This window comes from Microtus pennsylvanicus, chromosome 11 (assembly GCF_037038515.1).
Source record: "Microtus pennsylvanicus isolate mMicPen1 chromosome 11, mMicPen1.hap1, whole genome shotgun sequence".
Taxonomy (NCBI): Eukaryota; Metazoa; Chordata; class Mammalia; order Rodentia; family Cricetidae; genus Microtus; species Microtus pennsylvanicus.
This window is the reverse complement of record NC_134589.1, coordinates 26,900,085-26,926,358: the sequence shown is the minus strand read 5'-3', so window position 1 is coordinate 26,926,358 and position 26,274 is coordinate 26,900,085. Positions and strand designations below refer to the sequence as shown.

The following is a 26,274-nucleotide window of genomic DNA, read 5'->3' as shown; positions in this document are numbered from 1 at the left end:
TAAAATCAGGAAGGATCCAAATAACATATCTCAAGCTAGTGAAAAGTAGATGTCTGTAAGGTTAAACAGCTCAAGAGCTTTTATATTATATGCTCTTTCTACCTGTATTAATTTAAAGGTTCATTACCTTTTCTAAGCCCTTTCCCAGAGTGAACAGATCCATCTTATGGGACTGCCACCTGGGTGAAGAATAGTGTATCATAGTCTCTAGTCAATCACATCATTGTGCTTCCCCAACTCAACTTACAAACAAAAAATAAGCATGCATCCTGATCTGGTAAGCCCACTACCAGAGCCCTCCACCTCACCCATAATACTAAATATTTTGCTGGGCAGTGGTGGCACATACCTTTAATCCCAGCACTCAGGAGACAGAGGCAGGCTAGCTAGTTCCAGGATAGTGTCCAAAGCTACAGAGAAACCCTATCTCAAAAAACAAAACAAAACACTACATGTATTTAGTTACAAATTCTCGGTAAGTTCAGCTACAACTTACAAATCATATATTTGTTACCTATTCTAAAGACAAAGCAAAATAGCATTCTAATTCTATGAAGAAAAAAAATACTCAGAAAAAGACCAAGTGAACACATATCAACATGTTATTAATATGCAGTATCTTGGGTGGCTGATTTTTACTAGAAATAGTCTCTAATTTTTGATCTCTCTTCATTTTTTTTCCAAGACAGGGTTTCATTCTATAGTCCAGGATGCCTTAGATATCACTTTGTGGCCCACACTGGCCTCAAACTCATGGCCTTCCTGCAGGTGTGAGTAATCACTCCTGACTTTCCTTTCTTTTGCTTTGTTTTCAAAACAGGGTCTTGCTATGCTGCCCAGGTTGGTCTCTGACATACTACCATGTCTGGCTATATTTCAGCAGAAAACAAGTACTAATACATTTTCAGTAAAAATACATTGTTACCTAAAAAACCACATACACACACCCACAAACACACACCCACACACACATTAGAAACAAGGTTACTCTGTGTAGCCCCGGCTGTAGATCAGGCTATGATGGAGGAAGGTCATTGGTTAAATAAAAAGAAACTGCTTGGTCCTCATTGGTTAGAAGATAGGTGGGAGGAGTAAACAGAAAGAATGCTGGGAGGAAGAGGAAGTGGAAGTGAGCTCAGACTCGACAGCTCTCCTCTTGGGAGCAGATGCCTCAGCAGAGATGCCATGCCCCGCTCCTGGGCAGGCGCACGTGATGAAACAAGCCGCCAGGTCAGACATGCTGAGTCTTTCCCAGTAAGACCGGTGAACACAGATTATTAGAGATGGGTTGATTGGGATATCAGAATTAGCCAGTAAGGGCTAGAGCTAAAGGGCCAAGCAGTGATTAAATGAATACAGTTTGTGTGTTGTTATTTCGGGCAGGGCCAAGCAGTGATTAAATGAATACAGTTTGTGTGTTGTTATTTCGGGCATAAGCTAGCCGAACAGGTGGCTGGGGTGTAGGGGACGCAGCCCCGCCGCCCTTATTATTACAAGGCTAGCCTCAAACTCAAGAGATCTGCCTGCCTCTGTCTCCCGAGTGCTGGGATTAAAAGTGTTCATCATCACTGTCTGTTTGAAGACTTTACCATGAAGATATTAGTTAAAGATCTTCAAGTGAAAAGACAAATAGGTGCTATGGCATATGACATATAATGAAAATGACAATACGTAGTTACAATAGAGAAAGCTAGAAACTTCAAAAATGCTAATTGTGGCTATTTTTAGGTAGATTAATCTTCTGTATGCTATTCCGAATTTTTACTATAAAAAGCATATTCTATTCAAAGTTAGTGCTCTGGTGCTCACTTGTATCTCTAGCCCCTAAATATTTTATTGTATATAGACAGTTCTAATGTCATCAGTATTTCTTCTAGGCAAATTTGCTCCCCTCCCCCAGAATGCAGATTGAACCCAGGCCTCTTTGATGTATATGACAAGCCCTTCATTTTTTACTTGGGGACAGGGTCTTGCTAGACTGCTAAGGCTGACCTGGAACTCACTTGGTAGCCAGGTAGGCCTGGAGCTCATCATCTTGCCTCAGCCTTCAAAGCAGTTGGGAGGACAGAGCCACATCTCTTTAAATGTTTTTACTTAAAACTACAGTGAAGGGATTCTACCAACTGAGCTGCATCCACAAGGCCTAGGGGATGGAATGTCCAAAAACAAACTCCTGTTTCATCTGTATAAGCCCTTTTGTCTCCCACTCAACAGCTCCAACTTGGGGCAGGTTACTAAGTGATATAAAAGAACCCCTCAGAATTCACTGGATCCCCTTAAAGGAAACAACTAAATAATATGAAAGGCAGACACTTAGGCTCAAGTGTGAGGATTGGGTTCAGGTTAAGAAAGGACTGGATTTTCTCCTCACCATATATTTCTCCTTCTGCTCTTTGCTCAGTCCAGAATTCCTTTTCTTCCTGAGTTCAGCCACCTTTTCCTTATATCGCAGCTGTCTTTCTGTTGGTGCCTAAAAGAAAAACAGAATAGAGAAGCTAGCTAGAAAACTCATTATGAAGATAAGTTTCAAAACATCAAAATTTCTTTTAAGGTTTTTTTTTTTTGTTTTTTTTTGTTTTTTAGGATTTCATGAAACCCAAGGACGCCTCCAAACCCGGAACCTCTGTTCTTGCTTCTATCTCCCAAGTGCTGGGATTACAAATCCAATCTACCATGTCAGGTTTTTTGTTTTTTTAAAGAGAAAAAAAGGGTCTTCTCTACATAGCCCTGGCAGCCAATCCTTCTTTCTCTTTCTCAGTCTCTAGTGTGCTGGGATTAGAGACATGGACCACCAACAATACTGAGCTTTTCTTTTCTTTAAAAAAGGAAAAAAAAAATTTCTAAAGAAAAAAAAAAACAACTGGGGCTGGAGAGATGGCTCAGAGGTTAAGAGCACTGCCTGCTCTTCCAGAGGTCCTGAGTTCAATTCCCAGCAACCACATGGTGGCTCACAACCATCTGTACTGAGATCTGGCGCCCTGTTCTAGCATGCGGGCATACATCGAGGCAGAATGTTGTATACATAATAAATAAATAAATATTTAAAAAAAAAAAAAACAACTGCCAGGAACAGTACCACCACACAGTTAATAATATGTTAATTTTATAATCCTAAATCGGTAGATTCTTTTACCATTCAAACCAATGTTCTTACTGCCCTTTCGGGAATGCAAATTTACTTTAATTAATATGAATGAAGAGTGAAGTCACGAAGGAGGAGGCAGGAGCATCATGATTCATGTTTATATTCCCAGCAGAAGCAGAATGATTGCTGTAAGTTCCAGGCCAGTCTGGTCTACATAGCCAGTTCCAGACCTATAAGGGCTACATATCAAAATTCCTATCAAAAAACTAAAATAAGATGGAAATCTCTACCAAAATAAAAATAAAGATCATTTTAACTGTACAAATTCTGATTTTAAGTATTATTACTTAGTGTTCCAACAATAATAGCATTAAAAAAAAACAGCAAAAATAAAACCTATGACAGAATCAAAAAGGATAAGGATGAGTTACAGACTGCTTTTGCCTGCCAAGCAGAGGTCAGATATCATACACGTTAGATGACTACCCTGACAGGTGGGCACTATTCTACATGCTGGCCTGCCCAGGACAACACAGCTAATGAGGCATCAGAGTCTTTCTTTCCACTGTGACTCCTCTGCTAGTCATTTACAATCCAGCTGCAGAAACAGATAGTTAGATGACAGCTGTGACTAATACTTTACAAAGGCTCACATTTGGAAGAAAGTATGAGAAGAATACAGAGAAAGAGTTACTAATTGCAGAAGAAGGTCTTAGAAGAATTCTTACAAGAGCTAAGACTTGCTTGAAGCCTTGAAGGATATATATGTAATCTCTTCGTGGTAATGATACAGAGTTCTCAGAAAGATCAAAGTCCTTTAGGAAGAAGCAAGGAATTAAGCACAGTCTATGCGGCCTGAATGTTCAGAGTGGGAGATTAGGACAAAACAAAGATGCTTTCTGAAAATCACAGAAAAACAGAAGTAAAACTGGCACAACTGACAAAATGTCAAATACTGAGGAAATGCCACTGGTGATGTTGAAAATATGCCAGCAAAGTCAAAGGTGTTTGGAAGCCAACCACAATGGTTTAAAATAAGGATGCGAAATAAGGAAATGGAAATGCAATGTAACCTTTCAAATAGCCACAAATTTGTATACTATTACTACTGTTACTATTACTATAAATAGCTTGAGTCCTCCACTGATGAGAAAAACGTTATATGCTTTATGAAAAATTACTAGTTGAAAGCCAAACATGATTTCAAGTTGATGTCTGAAAGACCAGTGATTTTGATGTGCCATGGGAAACAAGAGGCATGAATTTGCCTATAAAGACAGTTATGGGGCAAAGGAGATCCGAAAAGACAGACCTCAAACTGTGGCTGGCCAGAGCTTTCACAAGGCCCATACCTGGTGCCTGGTTGCATGCCTGTTGTTGTCATCTTGCCTGTGGGACAGCATCCTTTCTTCTATCTGCTTATCCCGGCTCTGTGCTCTCACCTGCAACCATCAACAATGTCAATAAATTCACCTGCTTCTAAGACTACATATACTTAAAGCATAAGAATTTGTGATAATCCCTTGTATTTGCACTACTCTTTTAAAGTAAAGTACTCTTATTATTGATTATTTCTATTTCTATCAGAAAGATGTGAGACAAGGCTCACACAGTGCTTTCTCAGCCACTAGATATCAAAGAAGAGAAATGATCAAAGCTAAATGTTGTAAAGTTGAGACTTTCAGTAAGAATGATGGCTCTGGCCTGAAATTCTTCCACTATGCTGATAGGAAACTGTAAAGAAGTACAAGGGAGTGAGCAAGTATGAAGAAAACATCAGAAAAATCTGGGTTCAGGATGGGTACAGTGACATTTGCCCATAGTCTTAGTTAGCAAACAGGCTGAGACAGCTTAGAGGACTTTAAGACCAGCCTATTCAGCACAAGGAGACTAGATCCTGCCTCGAGGACTAAGAAAGGATTGGGGGTGGGGGAACTTGAAGGAAAGGAAAGAGGGAAAAACCTGAATTCAAGTCTACAAGCAAACACAACTCTGTAGACAGCAGACCCCAGGGAAATCCTGTTAGCTCTCATTAATTTCAGTTTCACCCTTTGGGAACTGACACCTCATATCTACCTGCCTACTGGGTTAATCACTTAGCAGCCTCAAAGAAGACTACCAATATTTCTCACATCTGCTCCATTCCACTGCTCTCCAATATCAACAAATGGTACCATATCAACAACTGATTGATTCAAAACTTGGATGCAATCCTTCATTTCTTTTTCTCCTATCTCTACTAAGCCCAACTCCTACTAGCTTGCTCCCCTTCAAAACTCATCCTGACTCCAATCTGTTCTTAGAATTTTACCAACACCACAACAGTCCAAGCTACCACTTACTGCAAGAACTTCTAAGATAGCTTCCAATCTATCTATCCTGTCTCATCTCTTTCTTCTCTAGCCATTCTTCACAATGGTTGTTTCAATGACTACTTCTTTTCTGCAGAGCCCTCCAAATGTTTCTACTGTCATCAGAATAAAAATGTAATCCTTGTGCTAAGGTCTACAGGCCTTATGATCTCAATCCTGCTTCTTCATTTCCTATCATGCTCCAGTCACACAACCTTCTTTCAAGCCCAACAGTCTATCTCCAGTCCTTCTTAGCTATCTCCATTCCTCTGACACCAACCATGTTCTAGAATGCATACCAATCTCAGAGAGGGCTTCCTTGACCTCCTCTAGTAAAAACAGTATGCTACTTCCACCTTGGTGTTTTTCATGGTGTTTATCATGGCATAAACTTATATTTACTTATTAATTCACAATTCCCCCCATGAGAATGCAAACTCCTTGATCACAAGTGTTTTGTTTTTTTTATTTTATCTTACTCAACTGAATCCTTTGTTATCCATAAAAGGTATATGCAGCCACACAAAAAGACAATAAAAAAGGTTTGCTGGAAAATGCAAGAGCAATCATGTATATGCAGGCTGTTTAAAATTTAAGAGCTTTCGGGGGCTGGAGAGATGGCTCAGCGGTTAAGAGCATTGCCTGCTCTTCCAAAGGTCCTGAGTTCAATTCCCAGCAACCACATGGTGGCTCACAACCATCTGTAATAGGGTCTGGTGCTCTCTTCTGGCCTTCAGACATACACACAGAAAGAATATTGTATACATAATAAATAAATATTTGTTTAAAAAAAATTTAAGAGCTTTCATCAGGGACGTGGCTCAATAACGGCGCATCTGCCTAGCATGTACAAAGGCTCTGACTCTAGTGCCCTCCTCCAAGCACACAGTCCAGCAGTAAAAAGATGATGCCCGTCGTATCTCCCTGTACAGGACACACAGGAAAAATTTACAACAGAAACCTTTTCCTTTATTTAGGATTTTCTTCCCTGGTCTAAAATGTTCCTCAAATTTCTAAAATAAACTGCTTAAGGTACTTGGTAAATATTGCTGCATGCCATGTTCTTCAAAGTTATGCTTCAGGTAGACTGATGTAAAACAAAGCACTATCAGATTGCTGTATTAAAGATAAGCAGTAGAGGGCTGGAGAGATGGCTCAGTGGTTAAGAGCATTGCCTGCTCTTCCAAAGGTCCTGAGTTCAATTCCCGGCAACCACATGGTGGCTCACAACCATCTGTGGTGGGGTCTGGTGCCCTCTTCTGGCCTGCAGACATACACACAGGCAGAATATTGTATACATAATAAATAAATAAATATTTTAAAAAAAAAAAAAAAAAAAAAAAAGAAAGATAAGCAGTAGAGGAGCATCACGAAAACACCATCGCAGTTATTTTCAAAGAAAGAAGTGTTTGGTCAGCACCTGAGTTGGGTGCTGATACCACCATGCTTGCTCTCAGCCAGCTGAAGGAAGACAGTGGGAAGATAAGCAAAGCCAACACAGAAGCTGTCTCATACAGACAGATTTGGAATGAAAATAAAGAGCAAGGTCTTTGACAACATGAAAAATACATGTAAGCATTTCAAGTTTTACTTGGTGAAAATTTAAACATGTGAAGAAACTTTCCCAACTCCACCCCAAGACCTTGTAAATATGAACAAGTTCCTGAAGCAAAAAGAACAGGAAATTGAATTCTTTTCCAAATGAGACCTGTTCACACAGGCATAAACCTGTGACCCAGGCCTTGTGAGCAAAGGAACAACAACAAAACAGCAACTAACACTTCGGTGTAGTCAAAGTCCTCAGCCTGGAGAACTTGTCCAAAGACTACCTGAGCCCTCTATTTAATTACTATTGCAATTCTTGCTTCCCCATAATTAGCATGATCCACCCTGGGAGCAGAAACCCACGCAGGAATGAACAAAAGAGGACCTTAGGCTGGAGTCTCAAACACATCAACCCCAAGTCCCAAAGGTTATTTAGGAACTGTGTTTTTGAAGAATGTAAAAGAACTAGCCAAGAATAGATTGTGACTGATAGGAACAGATAGGAATAGTATTCTGAAGAATGAACAGAAGAATAAACATTTGAAAATGGCTGAAAAACCAAAACAACTTCACGGATTTGTTAAAGCCTGAGGTGGAACAATGGGATCAACTAGCTATGCAAATTCTGCTTGAGTGGAAAAGATTTGTCCCTGGCAGATTATGAAGTCAGTTACCAAGGAAATGAATGTGCTAGAGGTGAAATTCCCAATATTCTAAAGATAAATCTCTCTATTAATTCTTCCGTAACACTCATTATACATGATATTCTTTTATTTGTCCATGTAGCTAGTTTTTGTTTAAAAAAAAAAAAAAAAAACCAAAAAATTTTTTTCATTGCTTCCTCCACATACATGAAAGAACAAGACCTTGTCCCCTTGTTGCTGCTGTACCCCGAGTGCTTAGCAAAGTGTGGGTCAAGTAGCAAGCATTCTAGAGCACGCCCTGAAGAAAGGAGCACACAGTTACCTTGCATTCGTCAGCTGAGAGGTTATGATAGAGCGGGCATCCTGAGATGGAAAAATGTCTCTCGTGTTTTCCTGTAAGATGTCCTGTTAAAGGAGGGAAAACTTAATTTCCAGGAAGAACATGCACCTTAGGAAGAGATTTTTCTTGACAATAATCTGTTATTTTACTGTCCTGTTTTAACAAATAAATGTTACCAAGAGGAAGTGCTGTGAAGATCATGACTTGTACACCTTTAATCCCAGCATTCAGGAGGCAGAGGCAGTTTAGGTCTGAGTTTGGGGCCATCCTGGTCTACAGAGTGAGTTCTAGGACAGCCAGGGCTATACAGAGAAACCTGTCTCAAAAAACAAACAACAAAAAAAAACAAAACAAACGAAGAAAACCTTTCTTAAATTAATCCAGTCTAATGAATTTAAAAGAAGTAACCTAATTCTTTCTACTATGAAAAACTAACCTACCTTCATTTAACTCCTTTTGAATAATCAAAAGAAAATGGCCACTTTTACAATATGAAAACATATTCTGATAATCTTGAATAAGATTCAATATACTTTTTTTGAAGAATGAATATTTAAAGATTTTAATTTCTATAACCAAACTCTTAAGTTAATAGGGCAATTTGCATAAGGCCTTCTTGGGGAAAACATCAGGAATGACACAGGAAGTTTGTTCTAACTACAGGGCAGTCTTCCTGTCTTCCTTCTTTCTTTCTTTTTTAACACTGATGAATGAGAATGGGACCCAGGGTCTAAGCCATGCTAGACCAGCACTCTATCACAGAGTCATATTTCTACTCATGTTTCTATTTTCAGATAGGTTTTTGTTTTGTTCTTGTTTTTTTTTTTTTTTTTGAGACAGGATTTCACTCACTGTGTACCCTTGGCTGTCCTGAAACTCTTTCCACAGACTGGACTGGCCACGATCCCACAGAGATCCCCCTGCCTCTGCCTCCTGAGTGCTGGAAGTAAAGATTGTGTATCACTACCATCTAGCTACACAGGTGCTATTATTATTGTTGTTATTATTGATGTGTGTGTTGAAGAGAAACAACTTTTGGAAATTGGTTCTTACCTTCCACCTTTTTGTTTTGCTTATAATTTATTAAAACAATATTATAAAAGAGCCTGCATACAAAAAAATCATACAGGGAATAAACAATGAATTTCTGTACAGTTAGGATAGCCAATCTGAAGCTGTGGAGTTTCACAACGGATTTCACACTTTCACTATTAAATATATGCACTTCTCTTTGACCAACAAACCAAAAACAACCCATGAGAGTTAAAACTGGAAAATGAGCTTCATATCCTCTTTCATGACTTAAGTGTCCATCACTTGCACTCAGTCCTTCACTTCATATGCACCCTTTCTTGTTGTCCATGCTATTTTGTGCCCATATGTACATTTGTCTACATGTGTTAAAAGTGGTATTTGTCTCTACATTCCACCTTGTTGAGGCAGGATCTTTCTTGTTTGGGTGCTGTGTATCAGTATTCCTGGCTCTCCAGCTTCCACTAATGATTCTACATCTGCCTCCTATCTCAGGGTAGTAGGGGTGCTGGGCTTAACAGATTCACTTTATGAGGGTTCCGTTGTCAGGCTTGCTTGTACAGCAAGCACTTTTACCCCTTAGCAATTTCTGTCTGTGCGTCTCTGTCTGTCTCTCTCTTTCTCTCTGTCTCTGTCTCTCTCTGTCTCTCTGTCTCTCTCTGTCTGTCTCTCTCTCTCTCTGTTTTTAGACAGGTCTAACTATGTAGCTCTGGCTGCCCCCAAGCTTGGTAACATGAGTTCGATCCCTGGACCCCACAAAAAGGTGAAGGAGAGAACAGCCTTCAAAAATATGATCTCTGTTCAGGGGGGATGATTAACTGTCTACCAGCATGCCCCTCCAGTGATTATATTCAATTTCTTTCAAAGCTGAATTCTGCTGTAGCTTCTCCTAAGAGAAAAGTTAAAGCAGACTTCAGGTCACCACACCAAAACATTGCCCAGAAGATTTTATTTGTCTATATTTTTACTGCCACAAAGTTATATCTATGTGTCCTTCAGACATTCACTGCCACAGATAAAGTGAAGGGCGTCACTATTGAGTGAAGAGATTTTGTGAAGTGCCTTCTGTTTTAGCACTTTAAGCCTATCAGTTTGCTGACTTCTGACATTCTACTTTCCTAGAGTATAGGAAAGATCTGTTTATGTAGTTTGTTTTTAAAATGTGCCAATGCCTGTACATTAACAAGATTAAAACAAATAAAGTTGTATAAAGCATTCAAAAAAAAATATGATCTCTGTCCTCCACACCCATGCTATGACAAGTGTATCCTACATACATAAATAATAAACTTTTAAAATACAGAAAACTGAACATTATTTCTTTGCTATACATCTCTTCTAAGAGAATTATAAAACACCAATGATTCAAAGAGCAGAGAGACAATGCTAATAAGATAAAAGATTAACTAGTCAAGCTAAATGCAAGCCTACAAAACTCTTCACCCTTTTAAGAACATCCAGTATACCCATCTAGCTGCCACAGGTGTGTATCTGGCTCATGCATCTGCACACACACTGCACAATTTTCATTCAAAAAGCTCACCATTCTTTCAAAGTAAAAAACTGTAATTTTGGGCTTAAGGAGACATTGGGATTTTAAAAATTATATAGCAGGGAGGTGGGTTGAATATGGGAGGAGTTGGGGAAAAAGATATAAACAAAATATACAGCATGAAATTCTTAAAAATAAATAAATAAAAAACAAGACCAAAAAGCCATAGCATAATCCATAGAGTAAGTTTTGAAGGGTGATAATAATCCAACTACAAAGGAATGGTATTTATGACACTCAGGTTGTCAGTTCGCTGGGACTGTACTTTACCAAGGCACGGTGGAACATGTCTGTAATGCTATCACTTGGAAGGCTGAAACAATTTATCTAGGGGCTGGAGAGATAGCTCAGAAATTTCGAGTACTTGTTGCTCTTCCAGAGGACCCAGGTTTTAATCCAAGGACCCATAACCACCTTTAACTCCAGTTTGGATCCTATAACCTTTTTAGACTTCTTTGGGTACCAGATACAAATGTGGTATATATACATACATGCAGGCAAAACATTCATACACATAAAATAAATCTCAAAACAACAAAAAAATTCTTAAAAAAAAAATTTTAAAAGAGGATTTCTATAAACTTGAGGCCAGCATAGGCTACACAGTGACTATCAGGCCAAACAGGGTTACATACCAAGAACCTATCTCAAAAGAATGAAGATGAGAGGAAAAGATTTTAACTTTAGAGAGACACATACTGTCTGTCTAATGTTTCAGTAAACAATGGACCTCTAAGAACAAAAATAGCAGACCACACAAATAAAGGTTCCATCATATTACAGTGGGGCTGAAAAGTTCCTATTAGTTCGTGATTTTGCAGTTGCTGCAATGTGTAAAGTGGGATGCACAACTCATGTAGTTGTGGGCACACTAATATAAACAAATCTATTAAGCTGATCATAGCACATACAACTAATTCTATGTAGCATATAATGACTGACAATATAAGCAACTAGGTTGTTGGTTTAGGGCATTATACTTTTCATCATTTTCTTATTTATTTAGAAATAGTCTCATTAGACAGCCTAGACCAGCCTTGAACTCAGCCACCTTCTACCTTGGTCTTCTGAGTGCTGAGATTAAGGCACCTGCTGCCATACCCCACTCATCCTTATTTCAGTGCAGTCCTGTTAAATAAAAGTTTCTAGTAAAGCAGCATCCAAGTTCCACTAGCAACCATCACATACATTTTGAGTTTACTGAGTCTCTAAACTGCACCATGTTCTCATGTTTGACTTACCGCAAGTTGCTTTGTTCACTGGGATATAGAAATAATAGGCTGTGCTATATACAAATACACACACACAAACCCAACAGCCTAATTGTACAGTAGGCTATATCATCTAAGTTTGTCAAAGTACATGCTCTCAAAACATATCCTAGCCATTAAGCAACATGAAGCCATTTCTTAGACAGAAAAAACACAGCATGGAAAGTGCAGCGCCACTACTTCGAAAGCCTGTTTTCAGAGACTGAATGTTTTACAAACTGAAGGTTGTGGCAGTTCTATTTAACAAGTCTACTGACACCAGTTTCCCAACTGCTTTTAATCACTAGTATCGTCAAAGCATGTCTAAAAAGTATCTACCTTTAAAAAACACACACAACACTGCTGGCACCCTTCATGACCACAGTATAAGCATAAAGATAAATCCATACTAAAAGGTGCTTTATCGATCAACCAGCACCTTCCAACTTCAGGCAAAGGCTCACTCACAACAGCTACATCTCAGCTCACTCAAGCAGCACAAATAAGCTTCAAATCTCTTAAGCGATTCCCTAAAAGTTAAAAGTTTTGAGAAAACAAGACACTTATCAGAGAAGTTTTTCCCATTTAGACTAGCTAAATACACAAAGCTTAGAAATTAAAAACTCTTGGTCATAAAGGTCAGGTCTCATGCATATGTTCTCATCGTTTCCATATTGGCTGTGGCCATGCATCCATTATTAGGCACTATCTTATACTGCATCAGACCTCAGAAGTATAAACCATGTGCTGCATGATGAGGCGTTTCAAGAGAACTTGTTTTCCATTTTTGTTTCTGCTGAGGAAAGGAGGGACTTTTTCACTGGGAAAAGCATGCAGTGAACAGTTCATCATAGTCATATTTCCCTACATCTGATATTATGCACAGACAATAGGCCAAGAACAGTTTTCATCTAAGACTGCTCTGAGTATACAACCACTGAAGAGTCTGAAAAGCTAGATCACAATGGAATCCTTGTATCAGTTATGAAGCTGGGGCACACTCACCCAGAGAGTTGCAGCCTGGCGTAGGACATTTCATATTGAAATTGTAGCTTTCGTGAAATCGACGGCGCTTGGGACGGTGAGAGAGATCACTGCCTGAGTCCTTCAGGGACATGTCCTTGGCAATGCTCTCATCATGAGACACATTGGGGCTAGAGATGTCGATGTCAGACTCAGAAGAAGGTGCATTTCCAGTTGGAGTTCTAGGAGGTGACTCATCATGATCAGCTGTGTTTTTAGTTTCTAAAGAAAAAGCAATTGGTAAAACTGGTGAATGGGTCTATTTACTTGAAGATTCATTAGATTGAAGTTTATAGACTTTGCAGCTCTCTTTCTACAGCTTTTTAAAAAGACATGGTGTCAAGTAGCCCAAACTCTATAGGCAGCATCCTCCTGCCTCTAGCTCTCTAGTTCTGAGCTTATAGGCATGTACCAGCGCATCTAGTTTTATGCAGTGGTAGGCCCAGCAGGGCCTCATACATGTTATGCCAGCAGTCTACAAATGAGCTATGTCTATATAACCCTCCAAGATCTTAACCAGTAATTTTTATCTACTTATCTGCTATAAGACACTGAAACCATCACTTTGATGTAACTGTAAATTCTGGCTGAATGTAAATTTGGGGTTTTCCTACTACATGTTACTTTTTTTATGTTTCTCCTAAGCTTTTAATCCAGGGTAATCAAAAACTGAATATAAATAAAGTTTTCAAAAGCACCTAAATATCACAAAACTGTGTTCTCGCCATCCCAAGTGTTGTTTAGCAATAAAACTTAAAACTTTTTGGATAGAGGTGGGCGATCCTTGGGCTTCTCACAGGTCAGGGAACCCTGATTGATCTATTGCTCTTCGAGCAGATGAGGGAGGGGGACTTGATCGGGGGAGGGGGAGGGAAATGGGAAGCGGTTGCGGGGAGGAGGCAGAAATCCTTAATAAATAAATAAATTTAAAAAAAAACTTTTTACTGTCATTTTAAAAATTCACCAAAAGGTATTAGGTTCTTTACTGAAAAAAATAGTTACTAAATAATCAACCCATTTTCTTTCCTAGAGATACACAGGACAGAAAATAAATAAGCTGGGTGAGGTAGTACATTCCTTTAATACCAATACTCAGAAGGCAAAAGCAGGCATTCTCTGTGATGAGTTCAAGGCCAGCCTGGACTACGTAGCAAGGAAGGCTACTTAGAAAGACCCTGTGTGCGGTTGTTTGTTGAGATAGGGTTTCTCTGTGTAACAGCCCTAGTTGTCCTGGAACTAGCTCTATAAAGGTTATAGACAAGGCTGGCCTCGAACTCAGAAATCCATCTGCCTCTGCCTCCCGAGTACTTGAATTTGTACCCACACCAACACACCCGGCCAACTGAACACTCTTAAATCAAGGATTACAAGCCAGATACCTACAGGGCTGGACATGGTCAAATAATCTCATTGTCTCCAAAGGTGGCAGCTACAATTCAGCTCCAGCTAATAATTACTGTGGATAAATGGCCACCAGTATTTCCAAATCTTCCCTGTTTTAAAAATTAACTATTGATCTGTGAGTTCAAAGCCAGCCTGACCTAGATAATAAGTTCCAGGATAGCCAGCTCTACATAGAGATCCTATCTCAAACCAAACCAAACAAAAATAATTAGACAACCAAAAAATAAAGTATTGGGGCTGGAGAGATGACTCATTGGTTAAAGAACACTAGTTGTTCTCCCAGAGGACCTGGGTTTCATTACAACACCCACACAGGAGTTCACAGTTTTAACTCTCATCCCAGGAAATCTCTTTTTTTTTTAATATTTATTTATTATGTATACAATATTCTGTGTGTATGTCTGAAGGCCAGAAGAGAGCACCAGACCCTATTACAGATGGTTGTGAGCCACCATGTGGTTGCTGGGAATTGAACTCAGGACCTTTGGAAGAGCAGGCAATGCTCTTAACCACTGAGCCATCTCTCCAGCCCCATCCCAGGAAATCTTATGCCCTCTTCTGGCTCCTTGGGTACTAGGCGCAAACATGGCTCAAATACTTATATGCAGACCAAACACATTAAATATTAATAAAAATTTAAAAATAAGTACAAATTTTTATATGAAAATCTTTGTACTTCCAAGTATTACCAAACAGAGTTAAACCATTTGAATTTGTGCAAACCAACCAACCATGTTGCCTGGTTGAAGAATCTCAGTAGCCTGTAAGATCTACTCTAACACCTCTCTCTAAGGCTCTTGAGTCACTGGGTCACAACCAAATTAACTTACCACTATCTATCACCAAAGATCTCTTCTAGTCAACAGTCTGGAGGAAAATGGACTAGTAATCACAGAACTAGTAAAATCTGGGCCATGCCTTCTTCGTGTTGAGGCTCAGAAGGCCCCACCTCCTTTTCCCCCATTACACATCCAATCTAATACACTCTAGCTGCTTGGACATTAACACTCTAGCAATCAAAACAGACTGTGTAAGACAGTAAGAAATTAAATAAATTGAGCATGGTGGCATACATCTGCAGCCCCAGCACTCTGGAGGTTGAGGCAGGAGGATCACAATTTTGAGGCTATCTACTGTGAACCCCATTTCATAAACCACAAACAAAGCTGCAAACCCCAAACAAACAAACTCAGGTAAATAGTGTTTGCTTACCTAAACTCTGACAGTATCTCTCTGCAGAGTCAAAGCCTTAAGAGAAAACTGACCAGATCCTTTGTACACCAACAAGTCATACACATCCACTTACCTCTATCTGAAAAATCAACCACCTGTTCCGTTTCAGAGCCAGATGAGCGAGTCTGCCGAAGAGGGTACTTTTTTGGAGTCACTGGGGTGGGCTGCTGCTGACTACGGGTCACTCTTCTGGTAGAATATGCGGGCTCCTCAGCACCAAAAGATGGCAAATTTCGAACAGGGCTAGAATCTGATCCCGGTTTTAAAAGGTCGTAAAATAAAGGAAAAAAGAAGAAAACCATTTTATTCCCATCCACACAATTAATAAGAATGGGCAGTTCCTTTTCTTCCTTATTTCACAAACCCAACAAGTCCTTAGGACTATACTGATCTCACTAAATGACACATGACAGGAATTTAGCTCAGGTGTAATAATTTCATAAGAGCAAAACATGAAAATTTAGGCCCTGTAGTGAAGACTGAACTCTATTCGGATTCCACTCCACACAGCAACCATGTGTGGCATCTTGGGCAAGTTAATGTCTCCAAGTTTACTTCTTTATCCATGAAAAAGAAAAATACTTACCTTAGTTGGGGGGGAGGACACACTAGCTGCATATTTCTCAATATTATGAGGAGAGTTCTTTACCAGTATTAACTGTACCACCTGTTTCCTTCCTTGCTACAGCCCATCATAATACAGATGCCCTAAAGCTAACAGAATAATACATACTATATTGGGGGCTTACTTAGTCTTTTAATTGTCCTTACATTTTTATGTGAAATTATAATGTATTCGAAAAGTACAAAAATTTTTAAGACAAACCTAGTGACATAAGTATTGTATTTGGGATTCTGAGGCAGAATGATAGTAACTTACAGGCCAGCCTGGAATACCTAAGGATAAATTGGCTCAAAACAATCAAATGAAATTCATCTTTTTTAAGTTTTGGATTTTTTAAAAACTTTGTTTGTTTGTTTTTCAAGATAGGGTTTCTCTGTGTAACAGTTCTAGCTGTCCTGGAACTAGCTCTTGTAGACCAGGCTGGACTCAAACTCACAAAGATCATCCTGTGTCTGCCTCCCAAAGTGCTGGGACTAAACGCGTGTATCACCACCACCTGGTGCTTTATTTTTATGTGTATGAGTACTGACTTCCCTGGATTTACTAGGCACCACTAGGTGGGTGCTGGGAGCTGAACCTAGGTACTTTGAAAAAGCAACTAAGTGCTCTTAACTGCTGAGCCTTCACTTCAGTCCCTTAAGTTGTTCCCATAGAGAAACCTATTCTAAAGCCTTTATAGACCTTCATATCTCCAATAAGAAAAGAAACTCAAAGTTAAAACTATAGAATGTTATAAACAAACACATACTATAACAATGCGTGAAATATAAGTTGAGTTTCTCAAGCTGTCCAGAGATGTTTGTACACAGGTCCCCAAATTCATATACTTTTTGGGGCTCTTTTCACAAGGCTGTCTATATTTCACATTAGGGAGGGCAGTCTTACCCTGTGCTGATGCTCAAGAGTTGTATAGTTCCATGGCCAGGAAATAAAATAACTGCAGAGGACCCCGCCCCCCCCCAAGCTGTTTTGAGTATCCATTGCCTTTAGAACATAGCTAATTACAGTTTCTAAGAACCCTTAGGATTTTCTGCATATATGGTTCCCTCTGCCTAAAACATTTTTCTCATCTTTCAATCTGTAAACTCCTATTAGACTGCTACCAGATAACAATGTGGTTGCCCCACCTCTGGGCTTCCACAGGATTCTTTAACAAATCGCATTTATTTGTGTGTGCACAAACACACACATAAACATCCATGTAACTGTATCTATCTACCTATCGATTACTCTATTGATCTATCTTATATAGATAATACATACATAAATATACTTTTTGCCTTTTTTTTTTTTGGTGGTGGGGGAGGGTGAGCCAGAGTCTCAGTATATAGCTCTGGTTAGTCTTGAACTATATAGACCAGAATGGCCTTGAATTCAGAGCTCTGCAAGCACACCTCTGCTTCCCAAGTATTGGGGGTCGAGGCATGTGCTACCATACCCACCCCCATGTTATAATTTTTCCGTTTACTCTATCATCACAGACTGATAGTCACCTTCGTGTTTTAGCTAAACCTCTCTTCCACACTGAACAAATTTGGTGGGGCAAAGGCTACTCACCAAATGAGCCCAAACGGGTGGCTAAGTACACTAAAGAGCCTTCCAAACACAAGACTTTTGTTCTTTTACTACCAAAGCAAAATTCTGGGTATTTACTCACACACTGTTGTATCTATCAAATGTGACTCTACATTCTATAATTAAATGTTCTTTTAGAAGCAATAAGCCTCACTAACACATGAAATACGCATCTTAAGGCCCTAAGCCATTTTACAAAGAGCTAAAATAACATTCCCATTTTACCATTTTATGACTAATAATACCATAAAGTCTTTAAAAAATGACTCAAGAAACCTGTGTCTCATATTTATGCAAGCCACAGCCTATACACAGGACATGGTATCTGTCAGAAACATTTTGATGATCTAGTATCTCTGTATTTGCCTTACACTTTGACACAGTCTATCTACACCAAGCCAAAGGACCAGTATCCCTATGAACTAGCACAATAAAATGATACCAATCTGTCCAGTGTGAGGAACAGTGAGGAAAAAAAAATGACTTTTACCTTGAGAACTCTGGCTTAGCCTGGCTGAAGAGCGAGTGACTCGGGCAGAACGTCGCGATGTACCATCACTCTCTGAACTGTCTGTGTGCTCGAGATCTGTAGAAAAATCGGAATCTTCGGTTCCATCTGAACTACTGCCTGCATTTCTCTGTAATACCATAGATCCAGACATTAGCATGAAAGCATTTACTGCGGGATTCTATTAGCACTGGAAGCAAAATGAACCGTGAAGCTGAAGTACCAAGTTCCAATGTAAGAAAGGGCTCCATCACAATTTCCCCTCCTGCTCAGAGGAACTGTCCTTCATTTCAGACATTTTAGTGGAACGACCTACAAATAAGTTTGTGCTAAACAAACTTGGAAAAAGAAGTAACTCTTATTGTATTATCACTAATTCTGAAACAATTCAGACTGAATCATTAGAACTCTCATAAGAGATCAACAAATTAGAAATAAAAGCACCTAATCTAACAACAAAACACCAAAATCAAATGGTCTGGATAGCAAAACCATGTCAGAAAAGAAAAGAAAAAGCAGAGATAAACCAGTGGCTAAGAGCATATACAGCTCAGACTGTATACGCCAGAGTTCAATTCCCAGCAGCTACACGGTGGCTCACAAACTGCCTGTTACTCCAGCTCCAGGGAAACCACTAGCCTCTCGCCTCCTGGGGCATACATACATACACATAGTTAGAACAATATAACTAAATCGTTTTTTTAAAAAAGTCCAAGACAATGAATAAAATGTTAATGCTAGGCCCCATTTAACTTCAGGGTAAATTTTGTTCAAACTCTCCATCAAGAAAAATCACACATTAGCTGGGCAAAGTGGTGCATGCCTTTAATCCCAGTAAAAGTAGGAAAATCTATGTGAGTTCCAGGCCAGCCTAATCTATCTATATAAGTGAGTTCCAGAACATCTAGAGTGACATACAGAAAGACCCTGACCCCAAAACAAAACAACACATTAAAAAATACATCATTTTAAAATATGGTCTTGGGGTAGGAAAAATGGTTCACTGTTTAAGAACATATGCTGCTTTTTTGAGGAGGCCCTGGGTTTGATTCCCAACACCCACATAGTGACTCACAACTGCCTATAACTCCAGTTCTAGGAGCTTCAACAAATTCATTTGGCTTCTACAGGTACCTACCTACATATATGTGGTAAATCTATATACATTCAAGTATATATACACATACATTATACACAAAAAAAAATCTTAAAAAAAAAACCACACCAAACAAACATGGTCTATAACTCTAATCTCAAAAAAAAAAAAAATTAAGAAAAAAGACACAAATTATTTTGAGTCACCTGTCCTTGAAGTTTCTATACATGGGTGTTATAAGTGCTGGAAAAAGAATTTATACTAAAGACTCATAGGTAGTCAAACCAGGTTTTAAAAAGAAATTACAGAACATACAGATAGACAGAACATTGTATACTTAATAAATAAATCTTTAAAAAAAAGAAATTACATTTTTTAAAGACTTATTTATTATGTATATAGTATTCTGTCTACATATATGCCTGCATGCCAGAAGAGGACACCAAATCTCATTACAGATGGTTGTGAGCCATCTGTTGGGAACTGAACTCAGGACCTCTGGAAGAACAGCCAGTGCTCTTAACTGTTGAGCCATCTCTCCAGCCCCCATTTATTTTATTCTATATGTATGACAGCTTTGTCTGCATGTCTGTGTATCACATACATGTCCTTAGAAGTTAAAGGACGTTGTCAAACCCCCTGAAACTGAAGTCATAAATGTCTATGAGCAACAGAACCCAGGCCCTCTGTAAAAGCAACAGAAGCTCTGGACCACTGAACCCTCTTTCCAGTCCCATATGTCAGGTTTTTAAAAAGTCACCTCCCATCCCAGTCATAATCGGCAGTTAGCCTCCAGCGGAGTGGTTAGCCATGAAGATTACTTTTATCATTTAAGCACTTACACTATGTCCCTTTCTAAGCCAGAAATAGAAGAAAATTTGCTGAAATCACTTCAACACCTCAAACTTAAGCCCTAATATTTTTGGCAGGGCAGGGAGTAGGATGCACTGGGACTAAACTTGGGGCTTCAAGGCACTAACCATGTATCACTGAGCTCACCCTAGCTCTAGGTCAAATTCAAAGAATAAGCTGCCAAGTATGTTTGGAGTTAAAAATCCTTTAGATTTTTGGGGGTGGGAGGGTTTCAAGACAGGGTTTCTCTGAGTAACAGCCCTGGCTGTCCTGAAACTAGCTCTGTAGACCAGGTCACACACAGAGATCCACCTGGTTTAACAACACTACTCGGTAAGTCTTTAGATTTTTTAGAAAGAACACATATGTCCTACAAATAACCCCCTCATTAAACACATTAATATTTTTAATGCAAATAGAACTGTAGTACTACACTGAATAAGATATATAAAAAAATTAAGTAGCCTAAGGATAATTTAGGACAGATCTGCCATCAGACAAGATACTAACATATTTACATTTGGGGCTTTGTTGTTGTTGAGATAGAATCTTGCTATATTGCTTAGGCTAGCCTCAACCTTCAGAATACTAGGGCTATAAGTGTGTACCACTACACCAGCAAGAGCTTACATTTTCTTTTGTGTGTGTGAGATAGATAGATAGATAGATAGATAGATAGATAGATAGATAGATAGATAGATAGAGAGAGAGATCTCTTAGCCTGCAGGGTGTACCTCAAACTACAGAGATCCACCTCCCAAGTGCTGAGATTAAAGGGTATTACTGCCATAATACCCAGTAAGAATTTACATTTTCCAGGACTCTAGTTATTTGGAAAATGCTAAAAGGAGACCGGACCTCTTCCAATGTACCAATATGCATGTCTCTTGTATTTGGTCATAAACACAACTTGTCAACTCAGTCATTTTAAAAGACATTAATGTAAATATTCAACTTGGAAAGCCTCCATGAAGAATGATTTCTGCAGAAACAGGAATACCAACCATCTATCCATCCATGTATTTCATTCATAATCTGGCTCCAGAGTCACAGAGTAGCACTAAAATAAGAGGCAATCTCTAAAGTCACCTCATCCAACGAACCAGATGGGAATCCACGACCTTCTACCAATTCTTCAGGGCTTCACCCTGACAGCCAGCTCTTCACCATTTGAGTTAACTGCTTCCTCACAGCGTAATTTCCAGCTGAGCCTGTACTGCAGCCTTCTGTGGTTACCTCTTTGCGTTCTCCACTCAGCTGTGATACCCGTAAACCAGAGATCACCCCTACTTTCTGAATTCCTAGTGACTAGCATGTAGCAAGAGGTCAGCGAACATCTGCGGAACTGCTTTACATCTGTTCTGCAGTTCCGGCTTGCCTGCACTTGACAAGTGGCCTGGATGCAGGTCAGCTGTCCTTCCTATATTCAGTTGTAGAATGCAATGAGCAGGGTGGGGGCTGGAGAGCCGGCTTTAGATGTCAGCATAAAAGCCTCAATACAGATTCCCCAGCGTGCACGAGCCTAGAACACTACCACTGGGGAGACAAGACAGGTGGGTCCTGAGAGCCTACTGCAAGCCAGAAAACCTCGCTTCTGGCTCAGTAAGCAAGCCATACACCGTCAGTCGCCCGCACCCGCACACTCAAGAGCACGCACCACACACGATCACATATTTCCTGTATGATTTCAAAATTCAAAAAAACCCTTCTAACTCTATCAAGTCTTGCGTTGCTATTTTTCCAAAATATACTTTCCAGGCAATGTCAAACTGGGTCAGGGGAAGACGGCGTCTGCGATGCAACAGGCCTGCGAGGTACCCCTTGGGAGTGGGCACCACCCATTCCTCGGTTTTGTTGCGCTCCCCACCTGGAGGGCAAAGTGGGCTCTCCAAAACGCGTCTTTGCGCCTATCGCCATCTCTATCCGGAAGAACGGGGCCTCGGGCGACCCAATCCGGGCCTTGCTAAACCGCACCCGCCACAAGAACAGACTGCGACGCTGGGCCAATGAGGAAAAGGGCGAGCATCCTCCACAGCCAGTCGCAGAGCACCGGGGCCAGACCCAGACGCCGCCCACGCACGCGGGGAGGTGACCGTTGAGCCCAAATAGGCGGCGTCACCACCCAATCAATATCCTTCCAGACGCTTCGGCGACCAATTAACAAGAAGAACGCCTCCGACCCAGGCAAGCAGAGGGCGGGAATAGCTACAAGCATAGGCCGAGGCCAGGGTCGGGCCCACATTTTTCTCTCTGGTACCGAGAGGCAACAGGGTGCCTAGGCCGGGTTCGGGGGAGCGGGAAGTTGGAAGCCGACCACGGCGAGGCGTGGCCAGCTGCGTCACGTTACTCAAACCGCCTCGCCTTAGAAACCCGCCATCCCTCCTCTGCCATTTCTCACCTTCCTTCGCGGCATTGCCGGCGGCTGCAGCCCGACGGTTCCGATTCGGGCGGCGGCAGCAGCAGCAGCAGGAACGGTGGCTCCGGCGGGCTCCGTGGCGGCCTCTGTAGCAGTCCCAAACCCTGCGGACGATCCCAAGTGCCTCCTGCCTCTCAGCGTCTGGAGCCTTCTGCGCAGGCGCCGCGCGGGCTGAAGCTCTTTTTCCTTCACTTCCGGCTGAGGCTCGCGTCACCTGACGATTAAGCCAGAGAGGATACTGGGAAAGTTTGCAACTTGTAGAGAGGCCAGTGAGCGCCATTTTGGAGTTGGGCAGGAAAGCACCCCGATAGTGAAGCCTTGGGCCAGCCATTTTTAGTTAGGTGTGTGGCAACCTTTGTGGGATTAGGTAGCCATGATTGTTTGGGGCAGACGTCTGACAGTTGAAGTTAACCGTTTTCATCTTTACCTTGGGCGAAATCTCCCTTCCTGGGTCGTTTAGTTTCTGCCGTGGAGGAAGGAAAACCCCAGAATCCATCAGGTTGTCGAGCTTTAACCCTTTTGTCTCCTAGTCGTTTCCGTTTCTCGGAGTTGGGAAGAACTATTTTGTCTACGGAACTGTTCTGAGACCTATTCTGTGTTCCGGAGTAGGGTCAATGAGGGCTTGAATAAAGGATTGGCAGGGTTCTGTCGGCCACCGAGTTCCCTGTCTGGTAGAGGGAACATTGCCCTTGCATTAAGAAAACAGCAAGTAAGTTACGTCCACGTTTCAGGATGGTGCAGAGCTCTTCTCCGAACGCCCTGGCGCCAAAGAATTCCCAGTTTAGCCCTGCGGTGAAACGCCCCCGACTTAGCAGTATTCTGCTGTGGCTTGCGACCTTTGGATGGCTGGAGAGGGGCCGAGGAGGTGATGTGAACACGAGGGTGCTGGGTGCTGTACCAAAGTCGGAGAAGCCTTGAACGCCATTCAGCCCGTGTGACCTCTGTAGCGCAAAAGCAGGAGCCAAGACTTGGGAATGGGAAGTAGAGAAAGAAGTATTTTTAAAGACACTGGAGCCCCTCGAAAGGAGTGGGTATTTAAAAATAATAAAAGGACATAGGAAAGAACTTAAGGCTGGAAGAAGAGCCATAAGAAAAGCCTGGAACCGGGCTTGTCGGTCGTGCTTTTTGAGGCAGGCAGATCTCTTGAGTTCAAGGCTAGCCTTGGGCTACACAGGCCAGACCCTGTCTCAGAAAAGAAAAGGCAGGAAAGTGGTTAGTAGGCCTTGAAGTTTTAACCTCAGGGAACCAAGGCGAGGAATGGGATCAAAGCATGCTCAGTTACTGACTTAGGATTCTGGTTTCAAATGTGTTTGAGTGTGTGTGTGTGTGTGTGTGTGTGTGTACAGGCCTGACTGATTGCTGTGTGTGTGTATAGGCCTGACTGAGTGAATGCTGTGTTTGAGTGTGTGTGTCTACAGGCCTGACTGAGTGAATGCTGTGTTTTGAGTGTGTGTGTGTACAGGCCTGACTGAGTGAATGCTGTGTTTGAGTGTGTGTGTGTACAAGCCTGACTGAGTGAATGCTGTTTGAGTGTGTGTGTGTGTGTGTGTACAGGCCTGACTGAGTGAATGCTGTGTTTGAGTGTGTGTGTCTACAGGCCTGACTGAGTGAATGCTGTGTTTGAGTGTGTGTGTCTACAGGCCTGACTGAGTGAATGCTGTGTTTGAGTGTGTGTGTCTACAGGCCTGACTGAGTGAATGCTGTTTGAGTGTGTGTGTGTGTGTGTGTGTACAGGCCTGACTGAGTGAATGCTGTGTGTGTGTGTGTGTGTGTGTGTGTGTACAGGCCTGACTGAGTGAATGCTGTGTGTGTGTGTATGTGTGTGTGTGTGTACAGGCCTGACTGAGTGCTCAGAGAACAACTTCCGTGGAGTAGGTTCTCTCTTTCCACCTTTATGGGGTCTCAAGGTCAAACTCAGGCCACCAGGCTTGTTGAGCAGAGCAAGTGCCTTTATCCAGCAAACCCTTTCACAGGCCCCTATCAGAATTTCAATCTGAGACCAGCTAAACTCTAGAGAAAGCCTTAAAGAACAGAATACAAACACCTGATTGATACGCTAAACAGAGAACTCTCTAGAGTTAAAAGTTCCAGACCCTTAGCCCACAAGCCTTGGGGATAGTTTGAGCCATTGTTGACACAGGCGGCATTTAGTATTTCATTTTTTGTACTTAGCATAAATACCTTTGAATAATCCATGTGAATTGAGCTGCACATAAAAACCCTACTTAAAAATGGCTCACATTGCCGGGCGATGGTAGCACACGCCTTTAATCCCAGCACTCGGGAGGCAGAGGCAGGTGGATCTCTGTGAGTTCGAGACCAGCCTGGTCTACAGAGCTAGTTCCAGGACAGGCTCCAAAGCCACAGAGAAACCCTGTCTCGAAAAACCAAAAAAGGCTCACATTTCTCCCTCTGTAGGATTTTAGCACTCACGCCTTTAGTTCCGTGGCATTACTGTGTTTTTACACTTACAGATGTTTTCCTGGGGTTATTCTGGAATGTTCTAACTCCCTAACAATATTTAAATGATATAATTTTTAAGATAGCTGTAGTGACACCCATCTGTAATCCCAGTACCTGGAGGAGGAGGCATGAGATTCAGTTTAAAGTTATCAGCTAGGGGCTGGAGAGATGGCTCAGAGGCTAAGAGCACTGACTGCTCTTCCAGAGGTCCTGAGTTCAATTCCCAGCAACCACATGGTGGCTCACAACCATCTATAATGAGATCTGGTGCCCTCTTCTGGCATACAAACATACATGGAAGGAATGTTGTATACATAATAAATAAATAAATCTTTAAAAAAAAAAAGTTATCAGCTACATGGTTGTAGCATGATTATAGCCTAGACTATAGGAGACACTATCAAAAAACAACACTCCCTCCTGCCAAAAAAAGAGAAATTTATGTATTATTTTATTTTGTATTTCAGTTTTTCTATATCAGCCTTTCCAGAGTACCCGGTCCATGTTCAATCCGCAGTGAACATTGCTTCTCAATCAGATTATTCTTAGCATTTACATCATTACAGGTTTCCAACGTTTTTGTTAGTGTACAGTCTTGTTTAGACATGGTTTTTATCTTTTGAAAATGTACTCGAGCTGGGCGGTGATGACGCAGGCCTTTAATCCCAGCACTCGGGAGGCAGAGGCAGACAGATCTATATGAGTTCGAGGCCAACCTAGACAGAGCGAATTCCAGGACAGGCTCTAAAGCTACACAGAGAAAGTCTGTCTCAAAAAACAAACAAAAAAAAAAAAAGAAAGAAAGAAAAGAAAAAATAAGAAAATAAGAATGGAAAAGATGAAAAACTAACACTACTAGGATAGAAATATGATCATATAACAAAAGTAATGTGTTCTTGAGATGAGAGTGGGACGTTTAGGGAAGGTAGAATTTTAAAGGCATTTTCTTTTGCATTCGTTCTCATTCCCTCTCTTCTCCTTCTCTCTCCCCTTCTCTCTTTCTCACTGTCTTTGCCTCTCTCTCCCCAATTATTTTTTTCCTATTTTTTTTTTTTTTTTGGTTTTTCGAGACAGGGTTTCTCTGTGGCTTTGGAGCCTGTCCTGGAACTAGCTCTTGTAGACCAGGCTGACCTCTAACTCACAGAGATCTGCCTGCTTCTGCCTCCCGAGTGCTGGGATTAAAGGCATGCGCCACCATCGCCTGGCTTTCCTGATTTTCTTAATCTTATTATTTCTTCCACTCTCTCCAATTGTAATCTTTACTCTGAGAGTTATTGTCA

The 26,274-nt window shown here is 41.0% G+C and overlaps 1 protein-coding gene across 2 annotated transcripts in view; it reads right to left on the bottom strand.

Annotated features, from left to right (window-relative positions):
• Positions 1-22,699, bottom strand: part of Kat7 (lysine acetyltransferase 7) — a 38,534-nt gene extending 15,835 nt beyond the window's left edge. The window contains exons 1-7 of one of the 2 annotated variants that reach the window (XM_075991020.1): positions 22,514-22,699; positions 18,150-18,297; positions 15,533-15,709; positions 12,805-13,044; positions 7,948-8,030; positions 4,438-4,527; positions 2,372-2,470 (exon numbers count right to left, since the gene is read on the bottom strand). In XM_075991020.1, coding sequence (XP_075847135.1) covers positions 2,372-2,470; positions 4,438-4,527; positions 7,948-8,030; positions 12,805-13,044; positions 15,533-15,709; positions 18,150-18,297; positions 22,514-22,528 — 852 coding nt within the window. In that variant the 5' untranslated portion in view covers positions 22,529-22,699. The remainder of the gene's footprint in view (positions 1-2,371; positions 2,471-4,437; positions 4,528-7,947; positions 8,031-12,804; positions 13,045-15,532; positions 15,710-18,149; positions 18,298-22,513) is intronic. The other variant, XM_075991019.1, reaches the window with a different exon arrangement.
• Between the last annotated feature and the right edge of the window lie 3,575 nt (positions 22,700-26,274).